At 48.3% G+C, this 20,929-nt stretch overlaps 1 protein-coding gene across 1 annotated transcript in view; it reads right to left on the bottom strand.

Moving 5' to 3' along the window:
- Window positions 1-4,833, bottom strand: part of wnt4 (wingless-type MMTV integration site family, member 4) — a 22,576-nt gene extending 17,743 nt beyond the window's left edge. The window contains exon 1 of the mRNA XM_083770910.1: window positions 4,193-4,833. Coding sequence (XP_083627036.1) covers window positions 4,193-4,269 — 77 coding nt within the window. The 5' untranslated portion in view covers window positions 4,270-4,833. The remainder of the gene's footprint in view (window positions 1-4,192) is intronic.
- Window positions 4,834-20,929: the final 16,096 nt, after the last annotated feature.

The following is a 20,929-nucleotide window of genomic DNA, read 5'->3' as shown; positions in this document are numbered from 1 at the left end:
AGGTGATTTACAGCCAGGACACTGTGCAGGTGATTTACAGGACACTGTACAGCACTGTGCAGGTGATTTACAGGACACTGTACAGCACTGTGCAGGTGATTTACAGGACACTGTACAGCACTGTGCAGGTGATTTACAGGACACTGTGCAGCACTGTGCAGGTGATTTACAGGACACTGTGCAGGTGATTTACAGGACACTGTGCAGGTGATTTACAGGACACTGTACAGCACTGTGCAGGTGATTTACAGGACACTGTGCAGGTGATTTACAGGACACTGTGCAGGTGATTTACAGCCAGGACACTGTGCAGGTGATTTACAGGACACTGTGCAGCACTGTGCAGGTGATTTACAGGACACTGCAGCACTGTGCAGGTGATTTACAGGACACTGTACAGGTGATTTACAGGACACTGTACAGCACTGTGCAGGTGATTTACAGGACACTGTGCAGCACTGTGCAGGTGATTTACAGGACACTGTGCAGCACTGTGCAGGTGATTTACAGGACACTGTGCAGGTGATTTACAGGACACTGTGCAGGTGATTTACAGCCAGGACACTGTGCAGGTGATTTACAGGACACTGTACAGCACTGTGCAGGTGATTTACAGCCAGGACACTGTGCAGGTGATTTACAGGACACTGTGCAGCACTGTGCAGGTGATTTACAGGACACTGCAGCACTGTGCAGGTGATTTACAGGACACTGTACAGGTGATTTACAGGACACTGTACAGCACTGTGCAGGTGATTTACAGGACACTGTACAGCACTGTGCAGGTGATTTACAGGACACATGTGCAGCACTGTGATTTACAAATGGAAGGTAGCTTGTCAGTAGCTGCCTGTTCTTTGAAAACAGCATGGATGGTTCAAAATAACAGTTACTCAACTCTCAACATCTCAAAGGTGATGAGCCATCAACTTGTAAATATATGAGCATATCTAGCCTATACTTTCCCCAGGGCTTATAGTTCTAAATACATAAATCAACTGCCACAAAGCTGCAAGAATCAGGTCAGATGCACTGCTGTCCCTTCTGTCTGACTTTTGTTCTTTGAAGGATGCCAGATGTAATCCCTTTGCTTTAGAGGAGCTCAAATGAACAATTAGGCTACTGAATAAAGCATGATTTATATCCTTGTTGCGAGCAAGAGGAGCTCATCATGAGATGTAAGCTTGTAGGCTATAGGCCTATACACGCTTACATCTCTCTCTCTGGCCCTATCTGCTATTTTCGGTCACAAATGTCGCGCATCTGTTTTAACTTGAAATGAGACTGCTTGACGAGGATTCATGTGCTATCCTGCCAGCTGCGTATTTGTATTTTGAAATAATAGACCCATTCCTCCATAACTCATTACTGACTGTCTCCCTCGCTCATATAATGCCCATAGCACTGCAGCACTCCATGCATGCAAGCACGTACGCCGCGCGCACCATGCATGCATGCAGCCAGCCAGTCGTGGAGCTGCTCGGGAAATGGAGCTGCAGGCACGCACACAATCACATGCAGGTGCACCGCATGCACTGACTGCGAGGAGAGGAGGAGGACGGGAGGAAGGCGCTGACACGATGGACACAGTAAAAGCAATATCCGACCAGGCTGGAATACATCATTTTACGCAGCGTCAGTGGCGTGCACAGATAGACACTAGGGGGTGCTAGAGCACCCCCTGCCCTTTTGGCAATTTTGCTCTTAAAAAAAAGATTTCTTTTTTTTTTTTTTTTTTTTCATTTGTAGTGTGTGGACCATGCGGTGACATTGATCAAATCTTGATAAAAACACTTCTACTGTATTATTTAGGCCCCCACAATCTAAAGCTATGTTTCTATGTCAGTGGTTCTTCGATTAAAGAAAAATAGCAGACCTACAAGCTCGTAGCGCGCCACTCGGTGGCGCGCTATGAGCTTGTAGATCTGCTATTTTTCAATAGCTAAAGCACCAAAATGGGTACTTCCCGCCCCAAAATGCGCTGCACAAGGTGCCCTTTTTTCACTTGAGCACCTGCCCCTCTAAATGTCTGTGCACGCCACTGCAGCGTGCTATCCCCCCCCCCCCCCCCCTTTTTATAGCTTATTTTGTTTCCTTTCAGTTCAGTTCATAAAATATTCAAATCACACAAATTATTAAATCACGTAAATTACCCGCTGGCTGACAGCATAGGTCGTTGGATTAATTGGACATTATTTTACAAAATATAAAAAATAAGCATTCATCATAACCTCATTAACTATCACCATAAGCCGTCTCCTTATTTTCCTCTTATCCTTCTTGATGATGATGATGATGATGATGATGATTAGGCCTATTATTATTAGGCTATTATGTAAGGGATAATATCTGGCTAGGTGCACGGTCATTGTCGGGAGATAATTCACCAGGGCAGGGAGTCACCCAAAAAACAGACCATCAACAATATGTATAGGCTAGGGACTGAGACTGAGTTGTGTGTCTTCTGTAAATATGATTGACAATTTTTAAAATGTGACGATTGTGATGATTGTGATCGTTTGTTATAAGGCTATAGACAAAAGTGCACGCTCACAGGTATAAGCCACACAGAGAGGAAGAAATAACAAGTATAGGCTATAAAAACCTGCACGCCAGGGTCTCTGAAAAGTCTGAATGTTCTCGCCAAACTTGAAATACTGCGTGCCGTCATACGTCTTCCACTATTATGTTTGCCATATAGCCATGTTTTTAGTAGGCCTTCAAAACGATTTATTGCATAAAACCATGCTCTTATATATGTCTACACCCCCCCCCCCCCCCCCCCCTTATACCTGCTGCCGTTGAAGAAGCGGCCAGCGGGCTAAGAAAGAGGAGCCACATGTTGAGAACTCCTGTAGACATTTTATCCCAACCAAATAATCCCATTCAACAGACTATAGCAGCTAGCTATATAGGCAACGTGCCCGCACATGTTGTGTCACCACGCCTTCTCGCTCCTCCAGAAACACCTGAGCCGTGCATGACACATGAGTTCACGATTATTATTTGGGCAAGCTTTAATTTGTCACAGATTCTGACGAATATCATATGACACACAAGTTCTTGGACTGTTATAGGCCACCTGGAGTGCATGCAGTTGCACGGAGCAAATCTGGTGATGTCGCAACTCGCAACATGGAAAGTCATAGGTATAATAGGCTTCCTGCTTGCATTGCATAATCGTATATGCCTACTGTTTTGCAGTTTATGTGAAAGTCGTGGGGGGGGGGGGGGGGGGGCAAATTTCAATTACAATTTCGATTAATGGTGTAAAGTGCAGGGCTCCTGGGGGGAGTCGAAATGGACCCTCGGTCTGTATAGCCATATAACTCTCAGCTGGAACCATAATTTTGGTTTTTACTCTCAGAGTTATGGGTCCTTGACATAACCACTTTAAGCTTAAAATGATTTCAAACTATAGAAGTGAAAATGGCAGCAGAATAAGTTAAATACATATAGGAATGTATAGCCTACAAACCCTACCTCCTCCCACTGTAGAGCAGGCACGCACATGCGACCAACCAACCCGACCGGCCCCTGAAAAGAGGTGGCTTTGCAGTAGCCTATATAGCCCTATATACAACAATATCTATATCCTTCTATTCTGTGCATGTGTTATAACCTGAACTGACACAATTCTGAATGGTCTCGTCCACTAATTGTTCTTTCAGGGCAAAACTCAGCTCACCTCAACACCTCATGAACAAATAACAGCCTATAATGATAAGCCGGTTCTTGACCTGAGTGAGACCTTATCTGAACTAGAAAATAAATAAATAAATTAAAAAAATGTCTAGCCTACTATATGGATGCGCCTAAGCACAGAGTGGCTAATTGAAGTCTGTGTGGGATGATGTGTGTTTGTATAAGTTATTACAACTTGTATACAAATACATATAACTGAGGTGTATATACTATATAGCCTATATGCCTAATTGTTTCAGTGTAGCAGTATACGACTGAGGATGGGCATAATTAGGTGGGACCACTGAGCTGCGACCTGTTGCCGTCTCAGTCTGTACAGAAAGAGAGCGATGTTGAGGGATTCAGAGAGGATGAAGTCGGACACTGCGGGAGGAAGGTCGTGTCTGTCTGACTGAAGTGAAGACAACAACACGTGGATCTATGGATGTAGGCGGCGGAGGAGGAGAGAGAGCAGGGGAGTTAGTGAAGTGAACAGAGTGGGACTTACAACCAGTTACTGGCGTTGGCCGAGAAGAGCGCCAGGCAGAGCATCAGCAGGCACCGTAAAACATATTCCGCGGTCATGTCGAGTGCTGTACCGGGGAAGGAGAGGAGCGACAGCTCGGTGAGAGGTGACAGAAATAATCCTGGGGGTGAATGAAGTCGGCAGTCTCTCGCAGCGTCCCAGAAGCAACGTTAGGGGTCCAGAGCAGGGCAGCTTTTAATCCATCGTCACACATCCACCAAGTGAACATCCACCGGAGAGGTGGGCAGAGAGAAACGCGCAGCTTCACGGCTCGTCTCGTTCGTCCCCCGGGAAAGAAAGAGGGATGCTGCTAAAATAGGATCGAAACTGTCAGCCACGGTGGCGAACTTCAGTCAAACTGAATCGGGAACCTTCTTCCTCTTCTGCATATACTTCGTTTTCGCGTAACAGCACCGGGCGCACTTGGAGTGGCAATGAAATACATGAACTCGGATTTTATGTCTCTCCCTCAGGTGACGGCTCTGACGGGCTATCTGCTGCGGGAACGCCGCCCCGGTCCATTCAGGCTGTGCTTATGATTTGGGTCCGCCACGTCCGCTGACTCCGCTCCCACTGATACACACATTCGCGTAAATACGCACGGGGTCCACTCCACGCCACGGTGTCTCGGTGCGTTAGACTCCTGTCTGTATGACAGAGGACAGAGTGTGTGTGTGTGTATACTGAGTACTGACTGCTTGAGGGGCGGCGCGACGCTATTGAGAGGTACGGGAGTGAGATGGGAGTGAGACTTTTGGGGATGAAGGCGGGTTCAGTGCGTCGGGAAGGTAGTCAGTCTGCGCGCGCGCTCGCGTGTGTGTGTGTTTGTGTGTGTTTTAGAGGTCTCCCGGGAGGATGCAATAGCACGGCCATTCACTAATGCCCACTAACCCTCCCCGCCCCCCTCCCCGACCACCACCACCAAGACACACACACACACACACACACACACACACACACACACACACACACACACACACACACACACACACACACACACACACACACACACACACACACACACACACACACACACACACACACCTCTCTCTCTCTCTCTCTCTGCACACACTTCTTCTTGGCAGAACCTCATGCTCCCCTGTCACACTCAACCAAATATTCTGCGGTCAACAGGCTATTTAAAGCTTGGCTGAAAATGTCAGCATTTTAGGGCAGAGCGAATCCTAATAATATGACAAAATGTCAGTGACGGCCTGCTGATTGATGAACATGTTAAAGGTGTAATAGGATGAGGCAGGGAGTGATGTAATTCTATGGAGAACAACTATAATGATCTATTAACGTGACTCTCCAGAAATGTTTTTTCATGGCGGTAAATGCCAATCTTGTTCATTTGTCCATTATCTGACCGACCGTGGCAATGAGAGCCGTATCGATTTACGGACAACGGACATCCTATATAGCTTATAGTTCACAGAACACACTCCACTCAGCACCCATGCAGAACACACTCCACCAGGCACCCATGCAGAACACACTCCACCCAGCACCCATGCAGAACACACTCCACCAGGCACCCATGCAGAACACACTCCACCAGGCACCCATGCAGAACATACTCCACCCAGCACCCATGCAGAACACACTCCACCCAGCACCCATGCAGAACATACTCCACCCAGCACCCATGCAGAACATACTCCACCCAGCACCCATGCAGAACACACTCCACCCAGCACCCATGCAGAACACACTCCACCAGGCACCCATGCAGAACACACTCCACCCAGCACCCATGCAGAACACACTCCACCCAGCACCCATGCAGAACACACTCCACCCAGCACCCATGCAGAACACACTCCACCAGGCACCCATGCAGAACACACTCCACCCAGCACCCATGCAGAACACACTCCACCCAGCACCCATGCAGAACACACTCCACCCAGCACCCATGCAGAACACACTCCACCAGGCACCCATGCAGAACACACTCCACCCAGCACCCATGCAGAACACACTCCACCCAGCACCCATGCAGAACACACTCCACCCAGCACCCATGCAGAACACACTCCACCCAGCACCCATGCAGAACACACTCCACCAGGCACCCATGCAGAACACACTCCACCCAGCACCCATGCAGAACACACTCCACCCAGCACCCATGCAGAACACACTCCACCCAGCACCCATGCAGAACACACTCCACCCAGCACCCATGCAGAACACACTCCACCCAGCACCCATGCAGAACACACTCCACCAGGCACCCATGCAGAACACACTCCACCAGGCACCCATGCAGAACATACTCCACCCAGCACCCATGCAGAACATACTCCACCCAGCACCCATGCAGAACACACTCCACCCAGCACCCATGCAGAACACACTCCACCCAGCACCCATGCAGAACACACTCCACCCGGGCACCCATGCAGCACAAGTGGCCTATCAGAGTACCATCTCACCTCTCTCTCTCTTCCCCCCCCCCCTCTCCTCCTTCTCTCATCTCCCATTCTCTCTTTCTGTGTGTATGAGAGAGAAAGATATATGTGCAGTATAAGAAAGTGTGTACATGTGTGTGTGTGTGTGTGTGTGTGTGTGTGTGTGTGTGTGTGTGTGTGTGTGTGTGTGTGTGTGTGTGTGTGACGCGTGCGTGCGTGTGTGTGTGTGTGTGTGTGTGTGCGCGTGTGTGTGCGTGTGCATGCTGTGCGTGCGCGTGCACGTTGTCTAATCTTATTTCACTTATTGGGTTTTAGGGAGCTAAGAATACACTCCACAGAGGCGAGACACTGCAGCCGCGCCACCAGCTGTGTGCAATGTGGCTCCTGGCAGCCAGACACACACACACACACACACACACACACACACACACACACACACACACACACACACACACACACACACACACACACACACACACACACACACACACACACACACACACACACACACACACACACACACACACACGTTATATGATATAATGTGTCAGATAGAGATCTATTGAAAACAGCAATCTGAAATCAGGACACCAAAAGCTTTTCTTCAATGAGAGCTTTTTTTCTTCAGATTAATCAGAAACAGAAACAGAAAACAATAATGTTATAAAGGGAAATACTGCATACTTGACTGTGATTTTGTTATGTTTCCAAATCTGTGTTATTTTGAGAGAAACTTTGGTATTACACATGATGGGATGGCTGTCATGCACCATACAGCTTCATCTTAACACAACCTTGATTTTACTGCGTGCTCGCCAAACAATCATCAGTGTGCAATAAAATGTAAAGATATTTCAAAATATATTATTTTTGTGAACGGAAATGGCAGCTTCCTTACTCGGATTTCAGGAGGTGTAGTTCCAGACTCTACATTCAGAGATTGTGAATAGTTGTCTGGCCACACGAGACTGATAGGAGGCCTTTGCTATGTTTCATCAGTTTCAATTGAAACGGGCCTCCAGCCTCTTTGGGGGCCTCGACCCCCCCCCCCCCCCCCCCACTGCACAGAGACTCTCTCTCTTGCCCCGTTTCTCTCGGTCACTCGCTGCCCTGCTCTCTCCCTGCACGCTGTTAAAGGACCACTTCGCCACTTTTCAACCTACTATCTTCATATAATTGGTCCTCACTAATGTTTATGATAAAATAGCAAAAGAAAAATCCTACTCAGTCTGTGTCTAATAGGAGGGCTGTGGACAGTTCAGAAACCCGTCCACCAGTGAATCCAAGCTATAATAGAAACCAAAAAAAATTCTGCCTGACAATGATTTCACTGCATATAGGACGGGTTTCTGAACTGCCCACAGCCCTCCTATATGAGACACAGACTGAGTAGGGGGGGTGTATGGGGGCCTCATATTTGGTCTTGAAACGGGCCTCCAGATCCCTAAAGCCCCCCATCAATTGATTAGTATCGTCGAGACTAATCAATTGACAGTCGAATCGATAGGCCAAATCATCGTGACATCAAAACCAAAAGTATATCCTTGACAAACTAGACATCGCTATAGTGTTATAGCCATTATATGCATATAGGCCTACAATGCAGCCATTTGAGCTATAAAGACAAACATCCATATGGACATTCTATACCTGCAAATATCACCCTTCACGTTTGTTTGCAAACATCCTGAGCTGGACTATTATATTCTGTCTCCTCTGTCCACAGCTTTCATCACTTTACTAGTGATTGCCTGGCCAACAGAGGGGGGAAGTGAGTGAAGTAACTATTAGATGAGCTGCAGGAAATCCTCGTTTCCTAGACTGCTCTTCCAATATCAGCCCAGAAACTCAGTGAACCCATATGTCCTTCATCCTCCTGTCCTTCATCCCACCACGTACTGTCTTTATCCCACCACGTACTGTCCTTTATCCCACCACGTACTGTCCAATATCCCACCACGTACTGTCCAATATCCCACCACGTACTGTCCAATATCCCACCACGTACTGTCCAATATCCCACCACGTACTGTCCAATATCCCACCACGTACTGTCCTTTATCCCACCATGTACTGTTCTTTATCCCACCACGTACTGTCCTTTATCCCACCACGTACTGTCCTTTATCCCACCACGTACTGTCCTTTATCCCACCACGTACTGTCCTTTATCCCACCACGTACTGTCCTTTATCCCACCATGTACTGTCCTTTATCCCACCACGTACTGTCCTTTATCCCACCATGTACTGTCCTTTATCCCACCACGTACTGTCCTTTATCCCACCACATACTGTCCTTTATCCCACCACGTACTGTCCTTTATCCCACCATGTACTGTCCTTTATCCCACCACGTACTGTCCTTTATCCCACCACGTACTGTCCAATATCCCACCACGTACTGTCCTTTATCCCACCACGTACTGTCCTTTATCCCACCACGTATTGTCCTTTATCCCACCACGTACTGTCCTTTATCCCACCATGTACTGTCCTTTATCCCACCACGTACTGTCCTTTATCCCACCACGTACTGTCCAATATCCCACCACGTACTGTCTTTATCCCACCACGTACTGTCCTTTATCCCACCATGTACTGTCCTTTATCCCACCACATACTGTCCTTTATCCCACCACGTACAGTACTGTCCTTTATCCCACCACGTACTGTCCTTTATCCCACCACGAACTGTCCTTTATCCCACCACGTACTGTCCTTTATCCCACCACGTACTGTCCTTTATCCCACCATGTACTGTCTTTATCCCACCACGTACTGTCCTTTATCCCACCACGTACTGTCTTTATCCCACCACGTACTGTCCTTTATCCCACCACGTACTGTCCTTTATCCCACCACGTACTGTCCTTTATCCCACCACGTACTGTCCTTTATCCCACCACGTACTGTCTTTATCCCACCACGTACTGTCCTTTATCCCACCACGTACTGTCCTTTATCCCACCACGTACTGTCCTTTATCCCACCACGTACTGTCCTTTATCCCACCACGTACTGTCCTTTATCCCACCACATACTGTCCTTTATCCCACCACGTACTGTCTTTATCCCACCACGTACTGTCCTTTATCCCACCACGTACTGTCCAATATCCCACCACGTACTGTCCTTTATCCCACCACGTACTGTCCTTTATCCCACCACATACTGTCCTTTATCCCACCACGTACTGTCCTTCATCCCACCACGTACTGTCCTTTATCCCACCACGTACTGTCCTTTATCCCACCACATACTGTCCTTTATCCCACCACGTACTGTCCTTTATCCCACCACATACTGTCCTTTATCCCACCACGTACTGTCCTTATCCCACCACGTACTGTCCTTTATCCCACCACGTACTGTCCTTTATCCCACCACGTACTGTCTTTATCCCACCACGTACTGTCCTTTATCCCACCACGTACTGTCCTTTATCCCACCACGTACTGTCCTTTATCCCACCACGTACTGTCCTTTATCCCACCACGTACTGTCCTTTATCCCACCACGTACTGTCCTTTATCCCACCACGTACTGTCCTTTATCCCACCACGTACTGTCCTTTATCCCACCATGTACTGTCCTTTATCCCACCACGTACTGTCCTTTATCCCACCACGTACTGTCTTTATCCCACCACGTACTGTCCTTTATCCCACCACGTACTGTCTTTATCCCACCACGTACTGTCCTTTATCCCACCACGTACTGTCCTTTATCCCACCACGTACTGTCTTTATCCCACCACGTACTGTCCTTTATCCCACCACGTACTGTCTTTATCCCACCACGTACTGTCTTTATCCCACCACGTACTGTCCTTTATCCCACCACGTACTGTCCTTTATCCCACCACATACTGTCCTTTATCCCACCACGTATTGTCCTTTATCCCACCACGTACTGTCCTTTATCCCACCACGTACTGTCCTTTATCCCACCACGTATTGTCCTTTATCCCACCACGTACTGTCCTTTATCCCACCACGTACTGTCCTTTATCCCACCACGTACTGTCCTTTATCCCACCACGTATTGTCCTTTATCCCACCACATACTGTCCTTTATCCCACCACGTACTGTCCTTTATCCCACCACGTACTGTCCTTTATCCCACCACATACTGTCCTTTATCCCACCACGTACTGTCTTTATCCCACCACGTACTGTCCTTTATCCCACCACGTACTGTCTTTATCCCACCACGTACTGTCCTTTATCCCACCACGTACTGTCTTTATCCCACCACGTACTGTCCTTTATCCCACCACGTACTGTCCTTTATCCCACCACGTACTGTCTTTATCCCACCACGTACTGTCCTTTATCCCACCACGTACTGTCCTTTATCCCACCACGTACTGTCCTTTATCCCACCACGTACTGTCCTTTATCCCACCACATACTGTCCTTTATCCCACCACGTACTGTCTTTATCCCACCACGTACTGTCCTTTATCCCACCACGTACTGTCTTTATCCCACCACGTACTGTCCTTTATCCCACCACGTACTGTCTTTATCCCACCACGTACTGTCCTTTATCCCACCACGTACTGTCCTTTATCCCACCACGTACTGTCTTTATCCCACCACGTACTGTCCTTTATCCCACCACGTACTGTCTTTATCCCACCACGTACTGTCTTTATCCCACCACGTACTGTCCTTTATCCCACCACGTACTGTCCTTTATCCCACCACATACTGTCCTTTATCCCACCACGTATTGTCCTTTATCCCACCACGTACTGTCCTTTATCCCACCACGTACTGTCCTTTATCCCACCACGTATTGTCCTTTATCCCACCACGTACTGTCCTTTATCCCACCACGTACTGTCCTTTATCCCACCACGTACTGTCCTTTATCCCACCACGTACTGTCCTTTATCCCACCACGTACTGTCTTTATCCCACCACATACTGTCCTTTATCCCACCACGTACTGTCCTTTATCCCACCACGTACTGTCCTTTATCCCACCACGTATTGTCCTTTATCCCACCACATACTGTCCTTTATCCCACCACGTACTGTCCTTTATCCCACCACATACTGTCCTTTATCCCACCACGTACTGTCCTTTATCCCACCACATACTGTCCTTTATCCCACCACGTATTGTCCTTTATCCCACCACGTACTGTCCTTTATCCCACCACGTACTGTCCTTTATCCCACCACGTATTGTCCTTTATCCCACCACATACTGTTCTTTATCCCACCACATACTGTCCTTTATCCCACCACATACTGTCCTTTATCCCACCACGTACTGTCCTTTATCCCACCACATACTGTCCTTTATCCCACCACGTATTGTCCTTTATCCCACCACATACTGTCCTTTATCCCACCACGTACTGTCCTTTATCCCACCACGTACTGTCCTTTATCCCACCACATACTGTCCTTTATCCCACCACGTATTGTCCTTTATCCCACCACATACTGTCCTTTATCCCACCACATACTGTCCTTTATCCCACCACGTACTGTCCTTTATCCCACCACGTACTGTCCTTTATCCCACCACGTACTGTCCTTTATCCCACCACGTACTGTCCTTTATCCCACCACGTACTGTCCTTTATCCCACCACGTACTGTCCTTTATCCCACCACATACTGTCCTTTATCCCACCACATACTGTCCTTTATCCCACCACATACTGTCCTTTATCCCACCACATACTGTCCTTTATCCCACCACATACTGTCCTTTATCCCACCACATATTGTCCTTTATCCCACCACATACTGTCCTTTATCCCACCACATACTGTCCTTTATCCCACCACGTACTGTCCTTTATCCCACCACGTACTGTCCTTTATCCCACCACGTACTGTCCTTTATCCCACCACGTACTGTCCTTTATCCCACCACGTACTGTCCTTTATCCCACCACATACTGTCCTTTATCCCACCACATACTGTCCTTTATCCCACCACGTACTGTCCTTTATCCCACCACATACTGTCCTTTATCCCACCACGTACTGTCCTTTATCCCACCACGTACTGTCCTTTATCCCACCACGTACTGTCCTTTATCCCACCACGTACTGTCCTTTATCCCACCACGTACTGTCTTTATCCCACCACGTACTGTCCTTTATCCCACCACGTACTGTCCTTTATCCCACCACGTACTGTCCTTTATCCCACCACGTACTGTCCTTTATCCCACCACGTACTGTCCTTTATCCCACCACATACTGTCCTTTATCCCACCACGTACTGTCTTTATCCCACCACGTACTGTCCTTTATCCCACCACGTACTGTCCAATATCCCACCACGTACTGTCCTTTATCCCACCACGTACTGTCCTTTATCCCACCACATACTGTCCTTTATCCCACCACGTACTGTCCTTCATCCCACCACGTACTGTCCTTTATCCCACCACGTAATGTCCTTTATCCCACCACATACTGTCCTTTATCCCACCACGTACTGTCCTTTATCCCACCACATACTGTTCTTTATCCCACCACGTACTGTCCTTATCCCACCACGTACTGTCCTTTATCCCACCACGTACTGTCCTTTATCCCACCACGTACTGTCTTTATCCCACCACGTACTGTCCTTTATCCCACCACGTACTGTCCTTTATCCCACCACGTACTGTCCTTTATCCCACCACGTACTGTCCTTTATCCCACCACGTACTGTCCTTTATCCCACCACGTACTGTCCTTTATCCCACCACGTACTGTCCTTTATCCCACCACGTACTGTCCTTTATCCCACCATGTACTGTCCTTTATCCCACCACGTACTGTCCTTTATCCCACCACGTACTGTCCTTTATCCCACCACGTACTGTCTTTATCCCACCACGTACTGTCCTTTATCCCACCACGTACTGTCCTTTATCCCACCACGTACTGTCCTTTATCCCACCATGTACTGTCCTTTATCCCACCACGTACTGTCCTTTATCCCACCACGTACTGTCCTTTATCCCACCACGTACTGTCTTTATCCCACCACGTACTGTCCTTTATCCCACCACGTACTGTCCTTTATCCCACCACGTACTGTCCTTTATCCCACCATGTACTGTCCTTTATCCCACCACGTACTGTCCTTTATCCCACCACATACTGTCCTTTATCCCACCACGTACTGTCCTTTATCCCACCACATACTGTCCTTTATCCCACCACGTACTGTCCTTTATCCCACCACGTACTGTCCTTTATCCCACCACATACTGTCCTTTATCCCACCATGTACTGTCCTTTATCCCACCACGTACTGTCCTTTATCCCACCACATACTGTCCTTTATCCCACCACGTACTGTCCTTTATCCCACCACATACTGTCCTTTATCCCACCACGTACTGTCCTTTATCCCACCACGTACTGTCCTTTATCCCACCACGTACTGTCCTTTATCCCACCACATACTGTCCTTTATCCCACCACGTACTGTCTTTATCCCACCACGTACTGTCCTTTATCCCACCACGTACTGTCCTTTATCCCACCACGTACTGTCCTTTATCCCACCACATACTGTCCTTTATCCCACCACGTACTGTCCTTCATCCCACCACGTACTGTCCTTTATCCCACCACGTACTGTCCTTTATCCCACCACATACTGACCTTTATCCCACCACGTACTGTCCTTTATCCCACCACGTACTGTCCTTTATCCCACCACGTACTGTCCTTTATCCCACCACATACTGTCCTTTATCCCACCATGTACTGTCCTTTATCCCACCACGTACTGTCTTTATCCCACCACGTACTGTCCTTTATCCCACCACGCACTGTCCTTTATCCCACCACATACTGTCCAATATCCCACCACGTACTGTCCTTTATCCCACCACGTACTGTCCTTTATCCCACCACGCACTGTCCTTTATCCCACCACGTACTGTCCTTTATCCCACCACATACTGTCCAATATCCCACCACGTACTGTCCTTTATCCCACCACGTACTGTCCTTTATCCCACCACGTACTGTCCTTTATCCCACCACGTACTGTCCTTTATCCCACCACATACTGTCCTTTATCCCACCACGTACTGTCCTTTATCCCACCACGTACTGTCCTTTATCCCACCACGTACTGTCCAATATCCCACCACGTACTGTCCTTTATCCCACCACATACTGTCCTTTATCCCACCACATACTGTCCTTTATCCCACCACGTACTGTCCAATATCCCACCACGTACTGTCCTTTATCCCACCACATACTGTCCTTTATCCCACCACGTACTGTCCTTTATCCCACCACGTACTGTCCAATATCCCACCACGTACTGTCCAATATCCCACCACGTACTGTCCAATATCCCACCACGTACTGTCCAATATCCCACCACGTACTGTCCTTTATCCCACCACGTACTGTCTTTATCCCACCACGTACTGTCCTTTATCCCACCACGTACTGTCCTTTATCCCACCACGTACTGTCTTTATCCCACCACGTACTGTCCTTTATCCCACCACGTACTGTCCTTTATCCCACCACATACTGTCCTTTATCCCACCACGTACTGTCCTTTATCCCACCACATACTGTCCTTTATCCCACCACGTACTGTCTTTATCCCACCACGTACTGTCCTTTATCCCACCACGTACTGTCCAATATCCCACCACGTACTGTCCTTTATCCCACCACGTACTGTCCAATATCCCACCACGTACTGTCCTTTATCCCACCACGTACTGTCCTTTATCCCACCACGTACTGTCCTTTATCCCACCACATACTGTCCTTTATCCCACCACATACTGTCCTTTATCCCACCACATACTGTCCTTTATCCCACCACATACTGTCCTTTATCCCACCACATATTGTCCTTTATCCCACCACATACTGTCCTTTATCCCACCACATACTGTCCTTTATCCCACCACGTACTGTCCTTTATCCCACCACGTACTGTCCTTTATCCCACCACGTACTGTCCTTTATCCCACCACGTACTGTCCTTTATCCCACCACGTACTGTCCTTTATCCCACCACATACTGTCCTTTATCCCACCACATACTGTCCTTTATCCCACCACGTACTGTCCTTTATCCCACCAAATACTGTCCTTTATCCCACCACGTACTGTCCTTTATCCCACCACGTACTGTCCTTTATCCCACCACGTACTGTCCTTTATCCCACCACGTACTGTCCTTTATCCCACCACGTACTGTCTTTATCCCACCACGTACTGTCCTTTATCCCACCACGTACTGTCCTTTATCCCACCACGTACTGTCCTTTATCCCACCACGTACTGTCCTTTATCCCACCACGTACTGTCCTTTATCCCACCACATACTGTCCTTTATCCCACCACGTACTGTCTTTATCCCACCACGTACTGTCCTTTATCCCACCACGTACTGTCCAATATCCCACCACGTACTGTCCTTTATCCCACCACGTACTGTCCTTTATCCCACCACATACTGTCCTTTATCCCACCACGTACTGTCCTTCATCCCACCACGTACTGTCCTTTATCCCACCACGTAATGTCCTTTATCCCACCACATACTGTCCTTTATCCCACCACGTACTGTCCTTTATCCCACCACATACTGTTCTTTATCCCACCACGTACTGTCCTTATCCCACCACGTACTGTCCTTTATCCCACCACGTACTGTCCTTTATCCCACCACGTACTGTCTTTATCCCACCACGTACTGTCCTTTATCCCACCACGTACTGTCCTTTATCCCACCACGTACTGTCCTTTATCCCACCACGTACTGTCCTTTATCCCACCACGTACTGTCCTTTATCCCACCACGTACTGTCCTTTATCCCACCACGTACTGTCCTTTATCCCACCACGTACTGTCCTTTATCCCACCATGTACTGTCCTTTATCCCACCACGTACTGTCCTTTATCCCACCACGTACTGTCCTTTATCCCACCACGTACTGTCTTTATCCCACCACGTACTGTCCTTTATCCCACCACGTACTGTCCTTTATCCCACCACGTACTGTCCTTTATCCCACCATGTACTGTCCTTTATCCCACCACGTACTGTCCTTTATCCCACCACGTACTGTCCTTTATCCCACCACGTACTGTCTTTATCCCACCACGTACTGTCCTTTATCCCACCACGTACTGTCCTTTATCCCACCACGTACTGTCCTTTATCCCACCATGTACTGTCCTTTATCCCACCACGTACTGTCCTTTATCCCACCACATACTGTCCTTTATCCCACCACGTACTGTCCTTTATCCCACCACATACTGTCCTTTATCCCACCACGTACTGTCCTTTATCCCACCACGTACTGTCCTTTATCCCACCACATACTGTCCTTTATCCCACCATGTACTGTCCTTTATCCCACCACGTACTGTCCTTTATCCCACCACATACTGTCCTTTATCCCACCACGTACTGTCCTTTATCCCACCACATACTGTCCTTTATCCCACCACGTACTGTCCTTTATCCCACCACGTACTGTCCTTTATCCCACCACGTACTGTCCTTTATCCCACCACATACTGTCCTTTATCCCACCACGTACTGTCTTTATCCCACCACGTACTGTCCTTTATCCCACCACGTACTGTCCTTTATCCCACCACGTACTGTCCTTTATCCCACCACATACTGTCCTTTATCCCACCACGTACTGTCCTTCATCCCACCACGTACTGTCCTTTATCCCACCACGTACTGTCCTTTATCCCACCACATACTGACCTTTATCCCACCACGTACTGTCCTTTATCCCACCACGTACTGTCCTTTATCCCACCACGTACTGTCCTTTATCCCACCACATACTGTCCTTTATCCCACCATGTACTGTCCTTTATCCCACCACGTACTGTCTTTATCCCACCACGTACTGTCCTTTATCCCACCACGCACTGTCCTTTATCCCACCACATACTGTCCAATATCCCACCACGTACTGTCCTTTATCCCACCACGTACTGTCCTTTATCCCACCACGCACTGTCCTTTATCCCACCACGTACTGTCCTTTATCCCACCACATACTGTCCAATATCCCACCACGTACTGTCCTTTATCCCACCACGTACTGTCCTTTATCCCACCACGTACTGTCCTTTATCCCACCACGTACTGTCCTTTATCCCACCACATACTGTCCTTTATCCCACCACGTACTGTCCTTTATCCCACCACGTACTGTCCTTTATCCCACCACGTACTGTCCAATATCCCACCACGTACTGTCCTTTATCCCACCACATACTGTCCTTTATCCCACCACATACTGTCCTTTATCCCACCACGTACTGTCCAATATCCCACCACGTACTGTCCTTTATCCCACCACATACTGTCCTTTATCCCACCACGTACTGTCCTTTATCCCACCACGTACTGTCCAATATCCCACCACGTACTGTCCAATATCCCACCACGTACTGTCCAATATCCCACCACGTACTGTCCAATATCCCACCACGTACTGTCCTTTATCCCACCACGTACTGTCTTTATCCCACCACGTACTGTCCTTTATCCCACCACGTACTGTCCTTTATCCCACCACGTACTGTCTTTATCCCACCACGTACTGTCCTTTATCCCACCACGTACTGTCCTTTATCCCACCACATACTGTCCTTTATCCCACCACGTACTGTCCTTTATCCCACCACATACTGTCCTTTATCCCACCACGTACTGTCTTTATCCCACCACGTACTGTCCTTTATCCCACCACGTACTGTCCAATATCCCACCACGTACTGTCCTTTATCCCACCACGTACTGTCCAATATCCCACCACGTACTGTCCTTTATCCCACCACATACTGTCCTTTATCCCACCACGTACTGTCCTTTATCCCACCACATACTGTCCTTTATCCCACCACGTACTGTCCTTTATCCCACCATGTACTGTCCTTCATCCCACCACGTACTGTCCTTTATCCCACCACGTACTGTCCTTTATCCCACCACATACTGACCTTTATCCCACCACGTACTGTCCTTTATCCCACCACGTACTGTCCTTTATCCCACCACGTACTGTCCAATATCCCACCACGTACTGTCCTTTATCCCACCACGTACTGTCCTTTATCCCACCACGTACTGTCCTTTATCCCACCACGTACTGTCTTTATCCCACCACGTACTGTCCTTTATCCCACCACGTACTGTCCAATATCCCACCACGTACTGTCCTTTATCCCACCACGTACTGTCCTTTATCCCACCACGTACTGTCCTTTATCCCACCACGTACTGTCTTTATCCCACCACGTACTGTCCTTTATCCCACCACGTACTGTCCAATATCCCACCACGTACTGTCCTTTATCCCACCACGTACTGTCCTTTATCCCACCACATACTGTCCTTTATCCCACCACGTACTGTCCTTCATCCCACCACGTACTGTCCTTTATCCCACCACGTACTGTCCTTTATCCCACCACATACTGACCTTTATCCCACCACGTACTGTCCTTTATCCCACCACGTACTGTCCTTTATCCCACCACGTACTGTTCTTTATCCCACCACATACTGTCCTTTATCCCACCATGTACTGTCCTTTATCCCACCACATACTGTCCTTTATCCCACCACGTACTGTCCTTTATCCCACCACGTACTGTCCTTTATCCCACCACGCACTGTCCTTTATCCCACCACGTACTGTCCTTTATCCCACCATGTACTGTCCTTTATCCCACCACATACTGTCCTTTATCCCACCACATACTGTCCTTTATCCCACCACATACTGTCCTTCATCCCACCACATACTGTCCTTCATCCCACCACGTACTGTCCTTTATCCCACCACATACTGTCCTTCATCCCACCACGTACTGTCCTTTATCCCACCACATACTGTCCTTTATCCCACCACATACTGTCCTTTATCCCACCACGTACTGTCCTTTATCCCACCACGTACTGTCCTTTATCCCACCACGTACTGTCCTTTATCCCACCACGTACTGTCCTTTATCCCACCACGTACTGTCCTTTATCCCACCACATACTGTCCTTTATCCCACCACGTACTGTCCTTTATCCCACCACGTACTGTCCTTTATCCCACCACGTACTGTCCTTTATCCCACCACGTACTGTCCTTTATCCCACCACGTACTGTCCTTTATCCCACCACATACTGTCCTTTATCCCACCACGTACTGTCCTTTATCCCACCACGTACTGTCCTTTATCCCACCATGTACTGTCCTTTATCCCACCACGTACTGTCCAATATCCCACCACGTACTGTCCTTTATCCCACCACGTACTGTCCTTCATCCCACCACGTACTGTCCTTTATCCCACCACGTACTGTCCTTCATCCCACCACGTACTGTCCTTTATCCCACCACGTACTGTCCTTTATCCCACCACATACTGTCCTTTATCCCACCACATACTGTCCTTTATCCCACCACGTACTGTCCTTTATCCCACCACGTACTGTCCTTTATCCCACCACGTACTGTCCTTTATCCCACCACGTACTGTCCTTTATCCCACCACGTACTGTCCTTTATCCCACCACATACTGTCCTTTATCCCACCACGTACTGTCCTTTATCCCACCACGTACTGTCCTTTTATCCCACCATGTACTGTCCTTTATCCCACCACGTACTGTCCAATATCCCACCACGTACTGTCCTTTATCCCACCACGTACTGTCCTTCATCCCACCACGTACTGTCCTTTATCCCACCACGTACTGTCCTTTATCCCACCACGTACTGTCCTTTATCCCACCACATACTGTCCAATATCCCACCACGTACTGTCCTTTATCCCACCACATACTGTCCTTTATCCCACCACGTACTGTCCTTCATCCCACCACATACTGTCCTTTATCCCACCACGTACTGTCCTTTATCCCACCACGTACTGTCCTTTATCCCACCACATACTGTCCTTTATCCCACCACGTACTGTCCTTTATCCCACCACGTACTGTCCTTTATCCCACCACATACTGTCCTTTATCCCACCACGTACTGTCCTTCATCCCACCACATACTGTCCTTTATCCCACCACGTACTGTCCTTTATCCCACCACGTACTGTCCTTTATCCCACCACATACTGTCCTTTATCCCACCACGTACTGTCCTTTATCCCACCACATACTGTCCTTTATCCCACCACGTACTGTCCTTCATCCCACCACATACTGTCCTTTATCCCACCACGTACTGTCCTTTATCCCACCACGTACTGTCCTTTATCCCACCACATACTGTCCTTTATCCCAC

Source organism: Protomyctophum parallelum, assembly GCF_964188405.1.
Source record: "Protomyctophum parallelum genome assembly, chromosome: 8".
Classification (NCBI taxonomy): Eukaryota; Metazoa; Chordata; class Actinopteri; order Myctophiformes; family Myctophidae; genus Protomyctophum; species Protomyctophum parallelum.
This window is presented reverse-complemented; position numbering and strand designations above follow the sequence as displayed.